Below are 22,828 nucleotides of genomic sequence, written 5' to 3' on the forward strand. Positions count from 1 at the left end.
ATATATTTTGTCTGGTGCTGATCATTAGACCATTAAATATTATGGCTGGGTTGATGTGTGGGTATGCATATAGGTGCGTGTTTGCAAACATATGTATACATAGATAAATATGCGCAACGAGGGACATAAATAAAATAATGATATGTGTCTGTGTACCAATGTAACGTTATAAGACACATCAATGACACCACCATGTACACAACCGATATCTACCCCTCTACACCCAAAACACTCCGAGACACTTCACACGTCACTCCGCCCCGCAGTTCGGATAAAATCTTTCCATGGGTTTATCTTGCGTCAGCCCAGGTAAAGGGGGAAAAAGAGCAGCCATTTTAATTAACAAGAATACCCCCTTCTCCCCAGAAAAAAGACAAGTCGACAACAAGGGTAGATTTTTTTTTTTAATAAGAGGCACAGGAGATCACAATAGTCAACCTCTGCGCCCCCAATGACAACAGTGCAAACTTTTTCAAGAAGTTCTTTCACACACTTGGCCGTTTTCAAAAGAGTGGAACTATTCTGGGAGGAGAGGTTAACCTAGCCATAAATGACAACATGGACAGATCGACACCCCCGTCTACAAGACAACAATAAAAAAAACACACATCACAGCCCCAACAGCAGGCCCACAAGGCTCGAACGCGCTTATAGTGCCGTCGCCGCTGCGGTCGCTGGAAAAATCAAATTGAAGCGACTTCCAGCGATCGCGACGCGCCTACTATAAGCGCACACGACGGCGTCAATACATTTGTTTTGACGCGACATCGCGTCGCTGTCACTATAAGCGCAGCCATACACTGTGATGAAAGATTTCACTTTGTTTCCATTCCCACATAATGTCTAGAAAAGACTAGATTATATATTTATTGACGCAACCCTGTGGACCAAAGCTCGCAGCTCCATTCAATGACATGGTTGGACCACGCTATGGTGGACCTGACCCTGCAAACTCTTCTTCCCCCACTCCCATAGACTGGAGACTAAATGACTCAAAGTCCCTGAAGCCTGCTCTGAGATAGCAGAAGGAATGAAAAACGATTTCCAAATTAACAAAGATCTTGTCAACTCCCAAACGACACTATGGAGAGCCCACAAGTCAGCCCTTAGGGGTAAGCTGATCAGCATGGCCTTCTACAGAAAACGGTTCCGGAGACAAAGAATCTCCTTTCCAAAAACACACTCACTCTAATGCAATCTTGTAAGAACTTGCCCCTCTCTGAGGTGAGCTCGGTGCCTGCATGATTTCTTGTATGTTATGAACCAAACTAATTTTCCTCCGAAAAATCTAAGACGTGGACTCTGTTGGCGGCACGCCTCCGGCAAACATACAATTAGACTGGGACACTGACCTCCAAGCCGGCCCTGATAACACAGGAATTTACCTCGTTTTACAAATCACTGATGGCAAGAAAATATCTTACAGTGAAAAACGCAATAAAATCCTCCGAAAGTACCTCACCGAAGCCCAACTTCCCAAACTAGACAAGGCGGACCTAGATAAACTTCATCTAATAACACAAGACGAAGTACTGGAAGCAATAAAATCACGGAAATATGCAAAAGCACCTGGCCAGACGGGTTGACAAATCTATATTTAAAAAAAGAAAAAGAAAATCCTTGCCAACAGACTAAACTAATTTATGCCCAAACTAATCCATGGAGACCACGCTGGCTTCTTCTCTGTCCGCCAGGCAGCCCATAACACGACAATAATAATAGCTCTAAAACACATTGCCAAAAGTTCAACATTTCAGTCGATGTTACTTTCCTTAGACGCCGAAAAGCCATTCGATCCTGTAGATTGGACCTACCTGCTTCCCACTTTAAAAATCTTCGGCCTAAAAGATAACTTTCTGTAAGGGATTACTGCCATCTACATGAAACCCACAGCAAGGGTGAACTACCTAGGTCTACCCTCTAACTCAACACACACCCAGAGTAGCACCAGACAAGGATGCCCCCTAACCCCCTTACTCTTTTTTCACTCTGTACAAAACCATTAGCTGCACATATCAGAGGACCCTGACATTCATTGTATTCCTGTGGGCCCAAATCTCTATAAATCCTGCCTATATGCAGATTATATTCTCCTGTCTCTGCAGGCCCCTAACTTCCCTACCAAACATGTTCAAGGAGCTGGGCAGTTTTGACGCCCTATCAGGCTTCAAAATCAATCATTCAAAGTCAGAAGCGATCAATATCAAAATGCAGTTCATGTGATCTACATAGATTTTGAAAAGGCTTTTGATACGGTTCCACACAAGAGTTTGGTGTACAAAATAAAGGAAATTGGACTCAGTAATAATATATGCACCTGGATTGGAAACTGGTTGAAGGACAGACAACAGAGAGTTGTAATAAATGTAACTTTTTCAGGTTGGGCTAAAATCGTGAGTGGAGTACCTCAGGGATCAGTAGTGGGACCCCTGCTTTGTAACTTGTTTATTAATGACCTTGAGGTTGGCATAGAGAGCAAAGTCTCCATCTTTGCTGATGACGCTAAATTGTGTAAGGTAATAGAATCAGAGCAGGATGTAATTTCTCTCCAGAAGGAATTGGAGAGACTGGAAACTTGGGCAGGTAAAAGGCACATATACAGGTAAATGTAAGGTTATGCATTTGGAAGGGAAGAATAAACGGGCGACTTACACATTAAATGGGGCTAAATTGGGGGAATCCTTGATGGAGAAAGGATTTAGGAGTGCTTGTAGACAGCAGGCTTAACAATACTGCTCAAAGTCATACAGTAACTGCAAAAGCAAACAAGATCTTATCTTGCATCAAACGGGCAATGGATGGAAGGGAAGTAAACATAATTATGCCCCTTTACAAAGCATTAGTAAGACCACACCTTGAATATGGAGTACAATTTTGGGCACCAATCCTAAGAAAATACATTATGGAACTAGAGAGAGTGCAGAGAAGAGACACCAAATTAATACAGGGGATGGACAATCTAACTTATGAGGAGAGGCTAGCTAAATTAGATTTATTTACATTAGAAAAGAGGCGTCTAAGAGGGGATGTGATAACTATATACAAATATATTCGGGGACAATACAAGGAGCTTTCAAAAGAACTATTCATCCCACGGGCAGCACAAAGGGCTCGGGGCCATCCCTTAACGTTGGAGGAAAGGAGATTTCACCAGCAACAAAGGAAAGGGTTCTTTACAGTAAGGGCAGTTACAGTGGGGGATTTATGGGGGCGTGGCTTGAACACCGAGCCGACAAGTCGCATGACTGCCGAGTACCCTAGAAAAAGCCTTAGAAAACCTAAAAAAAAAAACCTTACACTATCCCGAAAGCAGCGCGTACCTCACACCCGGAGGGAAGAGAAAAGAAAACGTGAGCAGGAGGGGAAAGGCAACCAAGAGGCCGAGCCGTAAGGGACGGATCTCCCGCCCAGTGCGGAAGAGAGGAGGCAGACGGCCAAGCCAAGCTCAGGCGATCGGAGAAGTGAGACGCAGCGGAGGGCGGACTACCCCCTCCCCCCCGCCCCAATCCACGCGAACCCAGAGCATATTAAATCAATCCTACCGGGGGCCCAGACGGGGCCCGTCAACAGACATCGCAGGAAACCAAAGACGAGAGGGGAGGCGGCTGCCTTCTCCGGGGAGACCTGCGAAGGGGGGAAATCAGGGGAGCGACGGGTGCGGAGCTGAATCCGCTCTGCAGAGAGAGACCGTTGTGAGCCGAAAGGGAGGGTGCCCCATGGGAGACTTAGAGCCGGGTGATTTCCAAGCCCCTCTGCACAAGGGAACAAAAGCAGTAAAGAAGTGCTGAGAAGAGGGGCGGCGTCCATCTTGCTGGTGTGGGGTGGCTAAAATACCGAACAAAGGCACCAGAGCGAGGTGAGGCCTGACTGCACACTCGGGTGGAGGGGCAGAAGGGAACATTACTATAGAATTCAGAAGCGGGGGCTGGGCGGAGGAAAGAGAGAGGGGATTGAGCAAGAAATGACCTGGCCATAAGATGACCGCTGAAGGACAGCAGGAGTAGGAAAGAAAGGAAAAAAGAACGAGGGCCGCACCACTGGTTGGCTACACGGGCCTACCCTGCTGCACACAGCTGGACCTCCATAAACCAACGGCTAACTCCAACGGCAAAAGAAGAAAGCCCAGAGTAAGGGATTCTGGAGCCACCCAAGGCAGCAAACACTCAGACTGATAACACAAGGCTAACATTAACAAAGAGTGACACAACACGTAAAGCTAACCAATACAACATCTGGTGAAGTACAATAGGCGAGGAGCCGGCTCCATAGGCAAGTCATGCGCATTATTAGGTAGAATGATCAGCTGAGGTCCTGGTTCTCTATGGACACCCAAGTATTGCAAAGGAATAACAGACATCCCCAAATATATAACAAAAAAAGGAGTAAACACTGAGCGAACAAAGTGAAGCAAGAGAGCCTAAGGGCCTTTCTATAGTGTGTGCGGCCGTGCGCTTTTTGTGTGTATGCTGTGAGCGAGTGAGGTACTGTATGTATGTGTATGTATATATGTATTTTAAATAAGTTTTGAAATAAATAAAGAAAAATAAATACTTTAATAAATTGTTTATTAACATTGTACACACACACACACACACACACACACACACACACACACACACACACACACACACACACACACACACACACACACACACACACACACACACACACACACACACACACTTCAGCGGCACCAATTCTTTATTTTCTTCATCTTCCCCCCTGTCGGCCGGTTCCACGCACCCTGCACGGCGTAGCACGCGCACGCAGTATAGAACAGCCCTAATACAACAACAAAATGGTCCCTTCCCAAAAAAACACAAAAACCAGAGGCATCAACATTCTTTAACAAAAGATCAACTAATCCGACCACGCCAAGGAAAGAGGCAGGCACCTCACCTAGGGGACAAGAGGAGGCAGAGAGAGAGTCAAACTTCCAGAGAGACACGAGGGCATGGGTCGAAGAAATCAAACAGACATTCCATGAAGAAATACAAGGAGCCATGAGCGGTCTCAGATCGGATATCTCAGCAGTGGAAGAGAGAACCAAAAGCCTTGAGGAAACGAAGGAGAGTGTTATAGAAAGCCAGGTCAATACAGGTTCAGATATCAAGATGCTTAAAGAACTAATAATGGAGCTTCAAGAGGCACGGGAAGATGCAGAGAACAGGTCCATCCGGTACAATATCAGAATAAGAAATGTCCCCAAAACGATAAGACCAGGCGACATTAAACCGTATCTACAGAGACTGTTCCTGAGTATATTGCCTGAGGCCGCCATAGAGAAGCTGGAAATGGACAGAGCACACAGGGCATTAAGACCCAGTGACTATGAGGGAAGAGTCCCCAGAGACATTATATCCAGACTACATTACGTCTCAATGAAGGAAGAGATACTACGTAAACCCGAAATCAGGACACAATCTGTTTTGAAGAAGCGGAAATACAGACATTGCACCTATAATATTGGCAAAAAGAAGAGGCTTGAGAGATATAACGAGTCTACTTAGAAGTGGTGAAGTTGGATATAGATGGGGTTTTCCCTTCAGCCTACAAGCTACACACAATGGCAAGCAGGCTCTGATGAGAAGACCAGATGAAAGCTTGGAATTTATCAGAACTCGGGGGGATAGAGGTCACTGCGGAAATATCAGCAAGGCTACAACAAACACAGCCGCTTCCGAGGATTGAGGAAAGTGGCTGAGACACAAGGGCACAGGAATAAGAGATGATCCAGGCACACAGACTTTGCAAAATAAGTAATTTAATACAGCTTAAGAGACCAACGTTTTGAGTGCTACACACTCTTTGTCAAGGTGAAGGCCTTACGAGGAGATTTAAATGGACTCTTATTTTGACAATCCAGAGACAACAAAGAAAAGACTAGGAAAATATCAGGAGAGCGAGTATAACCTACAAGATGAACCAGACTTTATGCGAACAATGTAGAATGTTACAGTTTCCTCTTTTTGTATATGGTATAGTTAAGTCAGAACCTAGAATAGCTAGGGCAGGCACCCCAGAACAGTTTGATGACTAGTAGATGCTTAGATAAGGGTTAAATCAAAGTTCAAGTTTATAACATGTGCCCGACACTTTTTGAGATCATTTTTTTTTATCAGCAGGATGAACTACGGGTCTCCGGTATCAAAACACCCCCTACACACACTTCCCGACTCTACACACCCCAACGGCAAAGTGAAAAGACCCAGGATGCATATGGGCTCCACCCCTACCCATGTTAAACACCACATGCCTTTTCCCCCCAATTCTCACTTAAGTTTTCTCCTTTTTTTCCCCCAACCACACCCAGTCATTTCCAATACTATTACCCCAGACTATATTCAATTAAAGACCTGAGTATGTATAGAGATAGAGATCTTACCGACTGAAAGACGGAAGTAAAAAGCGAGTTACACATAGAGTATGGGATAACCGATTTAATGGCTAGCAAACTAAAAATAATCTCCCTAAATGTCAAAGGGTTAAATTCACCGGGGAAAAGAAGACTTGTGTTCCGAGACTTCAAAAATAAATCAGGGGGATATCTATATTATACAGGAAACCCACCTAAATAGAGAGGACACAGTACGACTCAAAGATTAGATGTTCCCTCAGATTTGTCATTCACCGGCACAGAACAAAAAGGCAGGAGTTTCGATCCTTTTTAGAACAACGGTACCCTTCTCATTAGATAAGATAAAAAGGGACAAGTGAAATTTATATCAATTTATATAGGCATATATTAAAAAGTAGTACACACTTACAATAAAAATACATCATGTAGATCCCAACACATCAAGCTAGTGAATTCCACGAACGGGACGTCGGCAATCAAGGCAGAAAAACCCCTCTCCGGATAGCAGTTGGTAAAGCGGAGGGGAGTCTCCAACTGCTATCCGGAGAGGGTTATTCCTGCCATGATGGCGGACGTCGCGTTCGTGGAATTCACTAGCTTGATGTGTTAGGATCTACATGATGTATTTTTATTGTAAGTGTGTACTACTTTTTAATATATGCCTATATAAATTGATATATTTTTTGCACTTTTTAGTGATCATTTCTCTTCTTTTGCGCCCCCATTCTTTTGTTTATGTGTTTGTGAGTGTTCTCCAGCCCCGCTGATCACGGGAGACGGGGCGCGGCACTGAAGAGAGATTGCCATAGGAGATCTGTGACGGCCAGCGCGCACTTACCTTTCCACAACGCTCTGATAGACACATGGAGGACGATGAATCCCACCTCTAGGAGCTATTCGTTCTATTCAGCCCCACATGACCAATATCCAAGAATAGATTATATCCTAATATCTAGACACCTGGTAGATATGGTAGTATACTCAAGAAATGGACAAAATCCCGTGGCCTGACCACGACCCAGTTGTACCAACATTAAAAGGTATAAAGCAGTGGGAGGTGGTGGCCAAACGATCTACTACTAGGGATACTCGAAACCAGGGACTCCATAGGAGAAGCCCTACGAGACTACAGAATGATAATGGACAGGTCAGGGAAGCCCCTCTATGGGTGGCCCATAAGGCTACTACGAGAGGTAAAATTATAAGTTTAGTATCGCACAGATAAAAAGAGAAGAATACGAGCGAAATGAAATGATAGTTTGAAAAGAAATGAAGAAGAGTTCCATCAAATGCAGAGGCCATCAAATGCAGAGGCCATCAAATGCAGAGGCCATCAAATGCAGAGGCCATCAAATGCTATCAGGGAGAGTATAGACAGGAACAGGAGGGAAATTAAAAATATACTGCTAGAGGAAACGGAAAAATCAATGAGATGGACGAACCAGCTCTAGTACGAAAAAGGGAACCAAGCTGATAAATATTTGGCGGCAAAACCAAGAAACTAACTGTCTAGTTTAAATATATTCAGTCTAAAAACAGACCAGGATACAACCATTTTTAATCCATCTGAAATGAATAGTGAATTTTTAAAATACTAGAGCAATCTATATCATTTAAACGTAGCAGCGCGAGAAGCCCAGAGACAAGAGAGAAGTATTGGTCAATATCTGGATACCTGTGATCTCCACAAATTGGACAGCCAAACAACAAATCAGCTAGACAACACGATAACGGCTAGAGAGATATCGGAAGCTAAAAAATCCCTCAAAAACTCAAACGCCCCATGCCCGGACGGGTTTTCAAATCTTTCTACAAAAAATTTGAACCAACCCTGAAATCATATCTATTAAGATTATTTAATGATATAATAACAGGAGAAAAATTACAGAAGGAAATGTTGGAGGCTGCAATAATTGTAATCTCCAAGGAAGGCAAAGACCCTATGTTATGCCCAAGTTACAGGCGTATATCGCTCATTAATACCGATATAAAATAATTTGCTAAAATACTGGCTGCGCCCCTAAATAAAGCACTGAACACACTTGTCCACCCGGATCAGGTGGGGTTCACTCCGGAGAGGCAGGCGTCTGACAATATTCGTAGAATTATAAATATAACCCATAATAGTAACAAAAGCCAAAACCCAACCCTTATTCTTGTGCTGGATGCAGAGAAGGCTTTTGACAGAGTAGCGTGGCCCTTTATGTTTCAGGTTATGAATAAAATGGGAATACACAACAGTTTGATTAAAGGAGTCCAGGCTTTGTATACGGACTCAACGGCTACGGACCGGACCTCGGCTCTATTCCAAATTACGAACAGCACCAGGCAGGGATGTCCTCTGTCACCATTGCTGTTTGCATTATGTATAGAAGCCCTGGCATCCAAAATAAGAGGGAATCAAGATATAAAGGGAGTAACGATAGGGGATAAAGAATACAAGGTGTCCCTATTTGCAAACGATGTTCTACTATCACTCTCAAGCCCAAAATTATCACTACAAAAACTATTCGATACGGTAGAAGAATTTGGCATATATTTACATTTCAAAATAAATCACACTAAATCGGAAGCTCTACGTTTAAATATTTCGGCAGAGGATAAGCTATCGATGAAGAAACAATTTCCCATTAGATGGAGGCATGACACAATGAAATATTTGGGAGTCTATATAACAGGGATGTATAATAAACTCTACACGGCAAATTATCCGGCACTTATTAAAGCTGAAAAAAGATCCATAAAGATCTGGGACAAACACCAAATATCATGGACAGGCAGGATAGCCTCGGTAAAAATGAATACATTACCTAAGATGTATTTATTTCAAGTGCAACCTGTCACAGTCCCAAAAAAAGATATCAAAGAGCTAGAAAAAGAAATAACAAAGTTTATATGGCATGGTAGAAAGTCAAAAATAAAGAAAAGGATAATGGGAACACCAACAATACTAGGGGGTATGTCTCAACCAGATTTAATGAAATACTATGAAGCAGCCAGGTTAAGCCCCTTGGTATACAGGTCAATGGAGGAAGGAGAGCGATCATGGGTGGATATAGAAAGAGCAGAGGCTCAGACTAAGGACATGGCGACGCTATTATGGTTAAAAAAAGAGCTGAGAACCGAATCTACTGGAACACATCCAGTGATCTTGCACGCCCTAAAACTATGGGATAAAATATGTAGGGCTGGATTTGTTTCATCCATTCCTTCCCCTTCTAACTCCAATACTGTCTAATCCAGGGTTTGTTCCGACTCTTCAATTGACGGTATTTAAAATATGGAGAGAAAAAGGCCTGAGGAGACTGTGGGACGTAGTGAAATCGGATAGGATTAAAACACTCCAGGAAATAAAAGAAGAGTTTGATATCCCAGATATGCATCTATACCAATATTTTCAGATAAGGCATTATGTTACTTCAATATTACCCACTAAGGATGTTTTTAGACCTCTGACAATTTTTGAGAATCTATACTCAACAGGTGAATATCATAAAAGCACCATAGCACAATTGTACCAAGTTTTGATCACACTGAAAGCAGAGCAACCAAGTAAAAGCCCTCTTGACTGGGAAAATGACATTGGGTGATCATTGGAGAGGGACGAGTGGCTGGAAATATATGAAAGATCAGCCAGAGCCTCTAGGTGTTCGGCAGTACGGGAAGCTAACCGTAACATTTTACATAGATGGTATTACACCCCAGCCAGACTTCATTCGTTTTCCCCGGCTTCCTCCCCTCTATGCTGGCGGAACTGCGGCCAAATAGGCTCGGTTAAACATATTTGGTGGACCTGCCCCAAGATAGTATTATGCTTCTCATCATACTACACCAAGCCTCATATGCGGGAGGTCGCGTCCTACCAGTCTCCTCCTCATACTACACAAAGCCTCACACGCAGGAGGCCTCACCCTACCAGGCTCCTCATCATACTACACCAAGCCTCACATGTGGAGGCCTTACACTACCATGCTTCTCCTCATTCTACACCAAGCCTCACATGTGGAGGCCTCACCCTACCAGTCTCCTCATCATACTACACCAAGCCTCACCATGTGGAGGCCTCACCCTACCAGTCTCCTCATTATATTACACCAAGCCTCACATGTGGAGGCCTCGCCCTACCAGGCTTCTCATCATGCCTCACCCTACCATGATTCTCATAATACTACCCCAAGCAAAAAATGCGGAGGCCGCGCCCTACCCGGCTTCTCATCATACTACACCAAGCCTCCCACGTGAGAGGCCGTGTCCTGCCAGGCTTCCCGATGAAGATGATCCTGGCACTCGGGCTTTGCAAAAAGGAGATTTATTCACAGCCAAAATTCCAACTGCACATGCAGTCATTTTCAAGGTGAGGAATTCAATGTTGGAATTTTGGATGTGAATAAATCTCCTTTTTGAAAAGCCCGAGTGCCAGGATCTTCTTCTTCATCGTGTTATTACATGGGACCTGCAGGACATTCCCTGATCCAGTGAGCACCGGCAATTGACTTGTACAAGCAAGATGTGTGCCAGATATATCTCCAGTGATTGACTTTGACTTGTCCTACCAAGCTTCCCATCATACTTCACCAAGCTTCACACGCAGGAGGCCTCACCCTACCAGTCTCCTCATCATACTACACCAAGCCTCACACGCGGAGGCTGCGTCCTACCAGGCTCCTCCTCACATTACCCCAAGCCTCACACGCACAGGCTGAGGCTGAGTCCTACCAGTCTACTCATACTACACCAAGCCTCACACGCGAGAGGCCACGTCCTACCAGGCTCCTCATCATACTGCACCAAGCCTCACACACGAGGCCGCGCCCAACCAGGCTTCTCATCATACTACACCAAACCTTACATGCCGGAGGCCGCGTCCTACCAGGCTTCTCATCATACTACAGCATGCCTCACACGCAGGAGGCCTCGCACTACCAGGCTTCTCATCATACTACAGCATGCCTCACACGCAGGAGGCCTCGCCATACCAGGCTTCTCATCATACTACACCATGCCTCACACACGAGAGACCGCGCCCTACCAGGCTTCTCATCATACTACACCAAACCTTACATGTTGGAGGCCGCGTCCTACCAGGCTCCTCATCATACTACACCAAGCCTCACACGCAGGAAGCCTCGCCCTATTAGGCTTCTCATCATACTACAGCATGCCTCACACGCAGGAGGCTTCACCCTACCAGGCTTCTCATCATACTACAACAAGCCTCACATGCTAGAGGTTGCGTCCAATGAGGCTCCTCATCATACTACACCAAGCCTCACACACAGGAGGCCTCACACACGGGAGGCCTCACCCTACGAGGTTCCTCATCATACTACACCAAGCCTCACACACGAGGAGGCCGCGCCCTACTAGGCTTCTCATCATACTACACAGCAGTCCAAACTAGCCAGATGGTTATGTGGCATAGCGACCTAACACGAAAAACTCTGGGTTGAAATTGAAGGCCTTGCATCCGCTCCGCGTTAACAAACCACTGTACTTTGGACACCTGATCTCCCCATCAATTGTAAGACACGCCTAAAAACTGGAAACCCATATGATATAAACATAGCCTTCCTTTCAAAAACACGCTGCTCATCCCGTTGATCGGGGAACCCTCATTTCCTCACTGGGATGACGCAAACTGGTTTAAAGATCTGGACCTCCACAGACCAAGGTGCAATCAACCACCTATGGGCAAAAGGCAATATTATCCCTTTAACAAGCTTTCCTCACGTCACTGCCTAACCAACTCAGAACACTTTCACTTCTCTCAACAACTCCACCAGACTTGTGAGGATCTAGCTTTCTAAAATAACCCCAATATAGACAAACCTAAGTACATTGAACAATGGGAATCAGGCAGACTGTACAGTGGAACCAGACGACTGCAATTACGTTATTGATGCAATTTCAAAAAGTTTGATATGTGTAACGGTCAAAGAGAATGAATCCAAACCCCTAATGCCCTGGTACCTAATCCCACGAGACTAGCTGTTATGTACCCATACTAGTCTCCACTGTGCACCAGAGGTGGGTGGACAAAGAGGAAACTTCATGCATGTGTGGTGGTCGTGCCCTGAGGTCGCAAAATTATAGTCCAAAAACAAACAATCTCACGGACCTACATGTAAAGCTAAACCCATGGTGATCCCATCTCAACCAACCAATCCAGGACACACAAACACATACCAACAAGCTAATAACCCACTTTCTCACAGCCACAAGACGTGCCCAGTACTGGGACAAACAGCAACTACCGACCACATCACAAATGAGTGAAAAACCTGGTATGTCTACCAAACGGAAAAACCAACATGTGCGCTCAATGATACACGTGCAACATTCCCACGGCGAGGACACTCCATCAACCCCAGCTTGCCTTCATTCCTCCTGTATAACCAATGGCTCACCATTATATGGCACGGATTCCCCACCATGTTGAAGTTGCCTGTTCAATGTTCTAAAGCTCTCATATCTTCTTCCAAACGACTGATACCTATGCACAATCGGAACAGTCGCACTACGGACCACCGTAGGACTCAACTGCTGTACCATATATGACCGAAACCTGGCATCTCCCCATCTCTATGCGAGATGGAAAACTCAAACTTCAAGTTTTAAAAGAATAAAAAAATACATGTCACTGCCATTAGTACACTTTGCCCCTAGGAGGGACTGACCCCTTAACCCTGTCACTGCCATTACTACACTTTGCCCCTAGGAGGGACTGACCCCTTAACCCTGTCACTGCCATTAGTACACTTTGCCCCTAGGAGGGACTGACTCCTTAACCCTGTCACTGCCATTAGTACACATCGCCCCTAGGAAGAACTGACCCCTTAACCCTGTCACTGCCATTAGTACACTTCGCCCCCAGGAGGCACTGACCCTTTAACCCTGTCACTGCCATTAGTACATTTTGGCCCTAAGAGGGACTGACCCCTTAACCCTTTCACTGCCATTAGTACACATCGCCCCTAGGAAGAACTGACCCCTTAACCCTGTCACTGCCATTAGTACACTTCGCCCCCAGGAGGCACTGACCCTTTAACCCTGTCACTGCCATTAGTACATTTTGGCCCTAAGAGGGACTGACCCCTTAACCCTTTCACTGCCATTACTACACTTTGCCCCTAGGAGGCACTGACCTCTACTGCACAAATACAAAACATTGAGTAAGCAATGTATTTAGGATGCAACCCCTGCTCACCATACTGCCCATTTCCAGCTCCAGACTTTTCTTTTATAAACAGTCTTATTCCATCAATCGAGCCCCAAGCAGAAATAAAGATGGCTGTCAAGTCCCTTCCAATTGGAAATCACCTACTTCCAACGGCCCCATCAGAGCATCAAATTCGGAGTCTCTTTGGTCATGAAGTTTCTCATGTGCTCTCTGCCTCCTTCTACCCCAAGCCCCCGGGAGTCTCAAAGGGGGCACTACTCAGCTACACCCCCCTTCCCCCAATTAATAGATTATTTTGTTTACCCTTACCTGAACCGGGGGATCCCCCCAAAGCTCGTCCATGGTCCCCGACGTCTGGAGATCCCCCTCCTCCCACCACAGGATCCCAGATCCTTTTTGGTTGTGTGTCAAAACCGTCCCAGAGCTACATACACTACACGCTGGTGCTGGAGTGAGCAAACCGGGGGGACACCCGAGAAGCTCAGCGGGGCGAGGAAACCAGGGGACACCCGAGAAGCTCAGCGGGGCGAGGAAACCGGGGGACACCGGAGAAGCTCAGCGGGGCGAGCAAACCGGGGGACACCCGAGAAGCTCAGCGGGGCGAGGAAACCGGGGGACACCGGAGAAGCTCAGCGGGGCGAGCAAACCGGGGGACACCCGAGAAGCTCAGCGGGGCGAGGAAACCCAGAGGGGGGGGGGGGGGAGGGATCCGCGGAGAAGCTCAGCGGGGCGAGCAAACCGGGGGACACCCGAGAAGCTCAGCGGGGCGAGGAAACTGGGGGACACCCGAGAAGCTCAGCGGGGCGAGGAAACCGGGGGACACCGGAGAAGCACAGCGAGGCAAGGAAACCCAGGGGACACCCGAGAAGCTCAGCGGGGCGAGGAAACCCGGGGGGGGGGGGGGAGAGGGATCCGCGGAGAAGCTCAGCGGGACGAGCAAACCGGGGGACACCCGAGAAGCTCAGCGGGGCGAGGAAACCGGGGGACACCCGAGAAGCTCAGCGGGGCGAGGAAACCGGGGGACACCGGAGAAGCACAGCGAGGCGAGGAAACCCGGGGGACACACGAGAAACTCAGCGGGGCGAGGAAACCCGGGGGATCCGCGGAGAAGCTCAGCGGGGCGAGGAAACCCGGGGGACACCCGGAGAAGCACAGCGGGGCGAGGAAACCCGGATGACACCCGAGAAGCTCAGCGAGGCGAGGAAACCCGGGGGACACCCGGAGAAGCTCAGCGGGGCGAGGAAACCCGGGGGAACCCCGGAGAAGCTCAGCGGGGCGAGGAAACCCGGGGGACACACGAGAAACTCAGCGGGGCGAGGAAACCCGGGTGAACCCTGGAGAAGCTCAGCGGGGCGAGGAAACCCGGGGGATCCGCGGAGAAGCTCAGCGGGGCGAGGAAACCCGGGGGACACCCGGAGAAGCTCAGTGGGGCGAGGAAACCCGGGGGACACCCGGAGAAGCACAGCGGGGCGAGGAAACCCGGGGGACACCCGGAGAAGCACAGCGGGGCGAGGAAACCCGGGGATCCGCGGAGAAGCTCAGCGGGGCGAGGAAACCCGGGGGACACCCGGAGAAGCTCAGTGGGGCGTGGAAACCCGGGGGACACCCGGAGAAGCACAGCGGGGCGAGGAAACCCGGGGGACACCCGAGAAGCTCAGCGGGGCGAGGAAACCCGGGGGACACCCAGAGAAGCACAGCGGGGCGAGGAAACCCGGGGGATCCGCGGAGAAGCTCAGCGGGGCGAGGAAACCCGGGTGACACCCGGAGAAGCACAGCGGGGCGAGGAAACCCGGGTGACACACGGAGAAGCACAGCGGGGAGAGCGGAAATGGGGCTTTAAACAATCAAAAACGACCATCTCCCTTTGGTGCCAGAGGGTCAGTAACAAAATGTGACGCCCATCCCTAGGGAACCAGTGTTTAGTTTCTTCTTGGGGAGGGATGGGGGACGAGAGGGAGGGAAAAAAAGAGGGGGCAGGGAGCCGAGAGAGGGATTGGGGGATGTTGGGGAAGAGAGGGATGGGGGGGGGAGAGAGGGATGGGGGGGGAGAAGAGAGGGATAGGGGGTGAAGAGAAAGGGAGGGGGGAGAAGAGAGGAGGAGAGGGAGGGAGAAGAGGGAGAAGAGAGAGAGAGAAAGGAGGGAGAAGAGAGAGAGAGAAAGGAGGGGGGAGGGAGGGAGAGAGAAAGGAGGGGGGAGGGAGAGCGAAAGGAGGGGTTAGGGAGAGCGAAAGGAGGGAGAAGAGAGAGAGAAAGGAGGGGGGAGGGAGAGAGAAAGGAGGGGGGAGGGAGAGAGAAAGGAGGGGGGAGAGAGAGAGGAAGGAGGCAGGCGAGAGAGAGGAAGGAGGGGGGAAGAGGGAGGAAGGAGGGGGGAGAGGGAGGAAGGAGGGGGAGAGGGAGGAAGGAGGGGGGAGAGGGAAGAAGGAGGGGGGAGAGGGAGGAAGGAGGGGGGAGAGGGAGGAAGGAGGGGGGAGAGGGAGGAAGGAGGGGGGGAAAGGGAGGAAGGAGGGGGGGAAAGGGAGGAAGGAGGGGGGAGAGGGAGGATGGAGGGGGGAGAGGGAGGAAGGAGGGGGGAGAGGGAGGAGGAGGGGAGAGGGAGGAAGAAGAGGTGGATAGAGAAGAGAGAGGAAGGTGAGATAGAGGTGAGACAGAGGAAGGAGGGAGGGAGGTGAGATAGAGGAAGGAGGGAGGGAGGTGAGATAGAGGTGAGACAGAGGAAGGAGGGACAGCGGAAGGAGGGAGGAAGGTGTGATAGAGGAAGGAGAGACAGAGGAAGGAGAGATAGAGGAGAGACAGAGGGAGGAGAGAGGAAGGTGAGACAGAGGAAGGAGAGAGGAAGGTGAGATAGAGGAGAGACAGAGGGAGGAGAGAGAGGAGAGACAGAGGAAGGAGGGAGGAAGGTGAGATAGAGGAGAGACAGAGGAAGGAGAGAGGAAGGTGAGATAGAGGAGAGACAGAGGAAGGAGGGAGGAAGGTGAGATAGAGGAGAGACAGAGGAAGGAGAGAGGAAGGTGAGACAGAGGAAGGAGGGAGGAAGGTGAGATAGAGGAGAGACAGAGGAAGGAGGGAGGAAGGTAAGATAGAGGAAGGAGAGAGGAAGGTGAGATAGAGGAGAGACAGAGAAAGGAGAGAGGAAGGTGAGAGAGGAGATAGAGGGAGGAGGGAGGAAGGTGAAATAGAAGAGAGAGGAAGGAGAAAGGAAAGTGAGAAAGAGGAGAGACAGAGGAAAGGTGGGGGGGAAGGAGAGAGGAAGGTGAGATAGAGGAGAGACAGAGGAAAGGTGGGGGAGGAAGGAGAAAGGAAGGTGAGATAGAGGAGAGACAGAGGGAGGAGAGAGGAAGGTGAGACAGAGGGAGGAGAGAGGAAGGTGAGACAGAGGAGAGACAGAGGAAGGAGAGAGGAAGGTGAGACAGAGGAAGGAGAGAGGAAGGTGAGACAGAGGAAGGAGAGACAGAGGGAGGAGGGAGTAAGGTGAGACAGAGGAAGGAGAGAGGAAGGAGAGACAGAGGAAGGAGAGATAGAGGAAGGAGAGAGGAAGGTGAGATAGAGGAGAGACAGAGGAAGGTGAGATAGAGGAAAGACAGAGGGAGGAGGGAGGAAGGTGAGACAGAGGAAGGAGAGAGGAAGGTGAGACAGAGGAGAGACAGAGGAAGGAGAGAGGAAGGTGAGACAGAGGAGAGACAGAGGAAGGAGAGAGGAAGGTGAGAGGAAGGTGAGACAGAGGAGAGACAGAGGAAGGTGAGAGAGGAGAGACAGAGGAAGGAGAGAGGAAGGTGAGATAGATGAAGGAGGGAGGAAGGTGAGATAGAGGAGAGACAGAGGAAGGAGAGAGGATGGTGAGACAGAGGAAGGAGAGAGGAAGGTGAGATAGATGAAGGAGGGAGGAAGGTGAGATAGAGGAGAGACAGAGGAAGGAGAGAGGAAGGTGAAACAGAGGAAGGAGAGACAGAGGAAGGAGAGAGGAAGGTGAGATAGAGAGACAGAGGAAGGAGAGAGGAAGGTGAGACAGAGGAGAGACAGAGGAAGGTGAGACAGACGAAGGAGAGAGGAAGGTGAGACAGAGGAAGGAGAGAGGAAGGTGAGATAGAGGAGAGACAGAGGAAGGAGAGAGGAAGGTGAGACAGAGGAAGGAGGGAGGAAGGTGAGATAGAGGAGAGACAGAGGAAGGAGAGACGAAGGTGAGACAGAGGAAGGAGGGAGGAAGGTGAGACAGAGGAAGGAGAGAGGAAGGTGAGACAGAGGAAGGAGGGAGGAAGGTGAGACAGAGGAAGGAGAGAGGAAGGTGAGACAGAGGAAGGAGGGAGGAAGGTGAGACAGAGGAAGGAGGGAGGAAGGTGAGACAGAGGAAGGAGAGAGGAAGGTGAGATAGAGGAGAGACAGAGGAAGGTGAGACAGAGGAAGGAGAGAGGAAGGTGAGATAGAGGAGAGACAGAGGAAGGTGAGATAGAGGAGAGAGAGGGAGGAGAGAGGAAGGTGAGATAGAGGAGAGAGAGGGAGGAGAGAGGAAGGTGAGATAGAGGAGAGACAGAGGAAGGTGAGATAGAGGAGAGACAGAGGAAGGAGAGACAGAGGAAGGAGATAGGAAGGTGAGATAGAGGAGAGACAGAGGGAGGTGAGATAGAGGAGAGACAGAGGAAGGAGAGAGGAAGGTGAAACAGAGGAAGGGGGGAGGAAGGTGAGACTGAGGAAGGAGAGAGGAAGGTGAGATAGAGGAGAGACAGAGGAAGGATAGAGGAAGGTGAGATAGAGGAGAGACAGAGGGAGGAGGGAGGAAGGTGAGATAGAGGAAGGGGGGAGGAAGGTGAGACAGAGGAAGGAGAGAGGAAGGTGAGATAGAGGAGAGACAGAGGAAGGATAGAGGAAGGTGAGATAGAGGAGAGACAGAGGGAGGAAGGTGAGATAGAGGAAGGAGAGAGGAAGGTGAGATAGAGGAAGGAAGGAGGAAAGAGAGATAGAGGAGAGACAGAGGAAGGAGAGAGGAAGGTGAGAGAGAGGAAGGGGGGAGGAAGGTGAGACAGAGGAAGGAGAGAGGAAGGTGAGATAGAGGAGAGACAGAGGAAGGAGAGAGGAAGGTGAGATAGAGGAGAGACAGAGGAAGGAGAGAGGAAGGTGAGATAGAGGAGAGACAGAGGAAGGATAGAGGAAGGTGAGATAGAGGAGAGACAGAGGAAGGAGAGAGGAAGGTGAGATAGAGGAGAGACAGAGGAAGGATAGAGGAAGGTGAGATAGAGGAGAGACAGAGGAAGGAGGGAGGAAGGTGAGATAGAGGAAGGAAGGAGGAAAGAGAGATAGAGGAGAGACAGAGGAAGGAGGGAGGAGAGGTGGAAGTGGGAAAGAGAGAAAAGAACAAATCACAGTGACCCGGATCGGTAAAACACGTTTATTATTATTATATTACAATTTGATTCTGGTTTTAAGTCTGTTTGTTTTTTTTGTCTTTTCTGGGTTGTGTTTGTAACAAAGCACAGGTAGATAACATGACTATATATGTATATATATACAGGTATATAAAACAGGGCGTGCCGTGGTGCGCACACTGCGGCTTTGTGTTACGGGGGCGGGCGAGACGTGCGCTCTCGGTCTGTAACTTAGCGCATGGTCACTTCGCTCGCACACACCCCCTTTTCCCCCATGTGTCCCGGGACGGGGGGAGGGTCCTGCCTAGGGTGGCGGAAGCAGCCGAGAGCCCCTCACGCGCGAGTCGGGCTTACCTCGGTCTCCGCTGGGTCATCCGAGTTCTCCTCCTCAGTGTCCAGCAGCTCAATGGTTAACTGGACCTGTCCGTGGCTCTGTGAGAACAGCAACTGCAGGAAGAGGGACGGACTGCTTAATGCAGGACAGACAGAAGCGCGCCGCCGCCGCTGCGCGACCCAGGACAGACGGAAGCGCGCCGCCGCCGCGACCCAGGACAGACGGAAGCGCGCCGCCGCCGCGACCCAGGACAGACGGAAGCGCGCCGCCGCCACGCGACCCAGGACAGACGGAAGCGCGCCGCCGCGCGACCCAGGACAGACGGAAGCGCGCCGCCGCCGCCACGCGACCCCGCGCAACCCAGGACAGACGGAAGCGCGCCGCCGCGCGACCCAGGACAGACGGAAGCGCGCCGCCGCGCGACCCAGGACAGACGGAAGCGCGCCGCCGCGCGACCCAGGACAGACGGAAGCGGCCAGTGCCGCCACCGCACTACCTAATCCCACCGCGTGACCAGCCCCACGCGCCGTCTCCCAGTCCCGATACCCTGATCGTTAACTAGCGAGGCCGCAATGTCACTTCCACGGGTGCCAGGAAGCACAGAGGGGGCCGCGGAGCAGGTCAGGGGGAGACGTGGAGCAGGTCAGGGGGAGACGTGGAACAGGTCAGGGGGAGACGTGGAGCAGGTCAGGGGGAGACGTGGAACAGGTCAGGGGGAGACGTGGAGCAGGTCAGGGGGAGACGTGGAACAGGTCAGGGGGAGACGTGGAGCAGGTCAGGGGGAGACGTGGAACAGGTCAGGGGGAGACGTGGAGCAGGTCAGGGGGAGACGTGGAACAGGTCAGGGGGAGCGTGGCGCAGGTCAGGGGGAGACGTGGAGCAGGTCAGGGGGAGACGTGGAGCAGGTCAGGAGGAGACGTGGAGCAGGTCAGGGGGAGACGTGGAGCAGGTCAGGGGGAGACGCGGAGCAGGTCAGGGGGAGACGCGGAGCAGGTCAGGGGGAGACGCGGAGCAGGTCAGGGGGAGACGCGGAGCAGGTCAGGGGGAGACGTGGAGCAGGTCAGGGGGAGACGTGGAGCAGGTCAGGGGGAGACGTGGAACAGGTCAGGGGGAGCGTGGCGCAGGTCAGGGGGAGACGTGGCGCAGGTCAGGGGGAGACGTGGAGCAGGTCAGGGGGAGACGTGGAACAGGTCAGGGGGAGACGTGGAGCAGGTCAGGGGGAGACGTGGAACAGGTCAGGGGGAGCGTGGCGCAGGTCAGGGGGAGACGTGGAGCAGGTCAGGGGGAGACGTGGAGCAGGTCAGGAGGAGACGTGGAGCAGGTCAGGGGGAGACGTGGAGCAGGTCAGGGGGAGACGCGGAGCAGGTCAGGGGGAGACGCGGAGCAGGTCAGGGGGAGACGCGGAGCAGGTCAGGGGGAGACGCGGAGCAGGTCAGGGGGAGACGTGGAGCAGGTCAGGGGGAGACGTGGAGCAGGTCAGGGGGAGACGTGGAGCAGGTCAGGGGGAGACGTGGAACAGGTCAGGGGGAGCGTGGCGCAGGTCAGGGGGAGACGTGGAACAGGTCAGGGGGAGACGTGGAACAGGTCAGGGGAGCCGTGGAGCAGGTCAGCGGGAGCCGTGGAGCAGGTCAGCGGGAGCCGTGGAGCAGGTCAGCGGGAGCCGTGGAGCAGGTCAGCGGGAGCCGTGGAGCAGGTCAGCGGGAGCCGTGGAGCAGGTCAGCGGGAGCCGTGGAGCAGGTCAGCGGGAGCCGTGGAGCAGGTCAGCGGGAGCCGTGGAGCAGGTCAGCGGGAGCCGTGGAGCAGGTCAGCGGGAGCCGTGGAGCAGGTCAGCGGGAGCCGTGGAGCAGGTCAGCGGGAGCCGTGGAGCAGGTCAGCGGGAGCCGTGGAGCAGGTCAGCGGGAGCCGTGGAGCAGGTCAGCGGGAGCCGTGGAGCAGGTCAGCGGGAGCCGTGGAGCAGGTCAGCGGGCGCCGTGGAGCAGGTCAGCGGGAGCCGTGGAGCAGGTCAGCGGGAGCCGTGGAGCAGGTCAGCGGGCGCCGTGGAGCAGGTCAGCGGGCGCCGTGGAGCAGGTCAGTGGAGCCGTGGAGCAGGTCAGCGGGAGCCGTGGCACAGGTCAGCGGGAGCCGTAGAGCAGGTCAGCGGGAGTCGTGGAGCAGGTCAGGGGGAGACGTGGCGCAGGTCAGTGGGAGTCGTGGCGCAGGTCAGTGGGAGCCGTGGCGCAGGTCAGCGGGAGATGTGGCGCAGGTCAGTGGAGCCGTGGCGCAGGTCAGCGGGAGATGTGGCGCAGGTCAGTGGAGCTCACCTTGAAGCAGTTCTCGTCCGACATGAGCTGCTCTGCCTTGCGCTGGTAGTTGCCCTCACACAGGCTGCGAGAGGATTGGGTGGAGAGGAGACCCCCCGTGGCATTACAGCTGCTCTCCGAGAGGTACAGCTCCGTCACCTGCACGCAGATCTCATCGCTCACTATGTGCTGGAGCTAAAGGGGCAGAGAGAGCGTCAGGAGCCAGCGTCTACACACGGACCCCCACACACGGACCACCACACACGCACGCGCCACCTCCAACACACCGCTCCCTCACTCTGCCAGGCACACTGTCTCACACACACACGCAGCGACCCCCCCCCCCCCCCCACACAAAAACACACGCGGTGAGGCCCCCGTCGCACACACGCGGTGAGGCCCCCCTGTCACGCACACACGACGAGGCCCCCCCTGTCTCCCACACACACAGTGAGCCCCCCCTGTCACACACACAGCGAGGTCCCCCCCATCTCACACACACCGTGAGGCCCCCTGTCACACACACCGTGAGGCCCCCTGTCACACACACACAGTGAGGCCCCCTGTCACACACACACAGTGAGGCCCCCCCTGTCACACTCACACACACACACACACACACACACACACACACACACACACACACACACACACACACACACACACACACACACACACACACACACACACACACAGTGAGGCTCCCATGTCACACACGGTGAGGCCCCCTTGTCACACACACACACATGGTGAGGCCCCCTTGTCACACACACACGGTGAGGCCCCCGTCTCTCACACACACACTGAGGCCCCCCTGTCACACACACACAGCGTGGCCCCCCTGTCTCACACACACACCTGAGACCCCCCCAGTGTCACACACACACACACACACACACACATACACAGCGAGGTCCCCCCCCTGTCACACACACACGGTGATGCCCCCCCCTGTCTCACACACACACAGTGAGCCCCGTCACACACACACACACACACGGTGAGGCCCCCCTGTCACACACACACACACACACGGTGAGGCACCCCTGTCACACACACACACACACGATGAGGCACCCCTGTCACACACACACGATGAGGCACCCCTGTCACACACACACGAGGAGGCCCCCCCTGTCACACAAACACGGTGAGGCCCCCCATCACACACACACGGTGAGGCCCCCTCTGTCACACACACACGGTGAGGCCCCCCCTGTCACACACACACACACGGTGAGGCCCCCCCTGTCACACACACACACACGGTGAGGCCCCCTGTCACACACACACGGTGAGGCACCCGTCACACACACACACACA

The 22,828-nt window shown here is 51.7% G+C and overlaps 1 protein-coding gene across 1 annotated transcript in view; it reads right to left on the reverse strand.

The window, feature by feature from the left end:
• The window catches only part of SIN3A (SIN3 transcription regulator family member A), a 105,073-nt gene that overhangs the window by 10,472 nt on the left and 71,773 nt on the right, over positions 1 to 22,828 (reverse strand). Inside the window, exons 14-15 of the mRNA XM_075575995.1 lie at positions 21,527 to 21,700; positions 19,247 to 19,339 (exon numbers count right to left, since the gene is read on the reverse strand). Coding sequence (XP_075432110.1) covers positions 19,247 to 19,339; positions 21,527 to 21,700 — 267 coding nt within the window. The remainder of the gene's footprint in view (positions 1 to 19,246; positions 19,340 to 21,526; positions 21,701 to 22,828) is intronic.

This window comes from Ascaphus truei, chromosome 18, assembly GCF_040206685.1.
Source record: "Ascaphus truei isolate aAscTru1 chromosome 18, aAscTru1.hap1, whole genome shotgun sequence".
Lineage (NCBI taxonomy): Eukaryota > Metazoa > Chordata > Amphibia > Anura > Ascaphidae > Ascaphus > Ascaphus truei.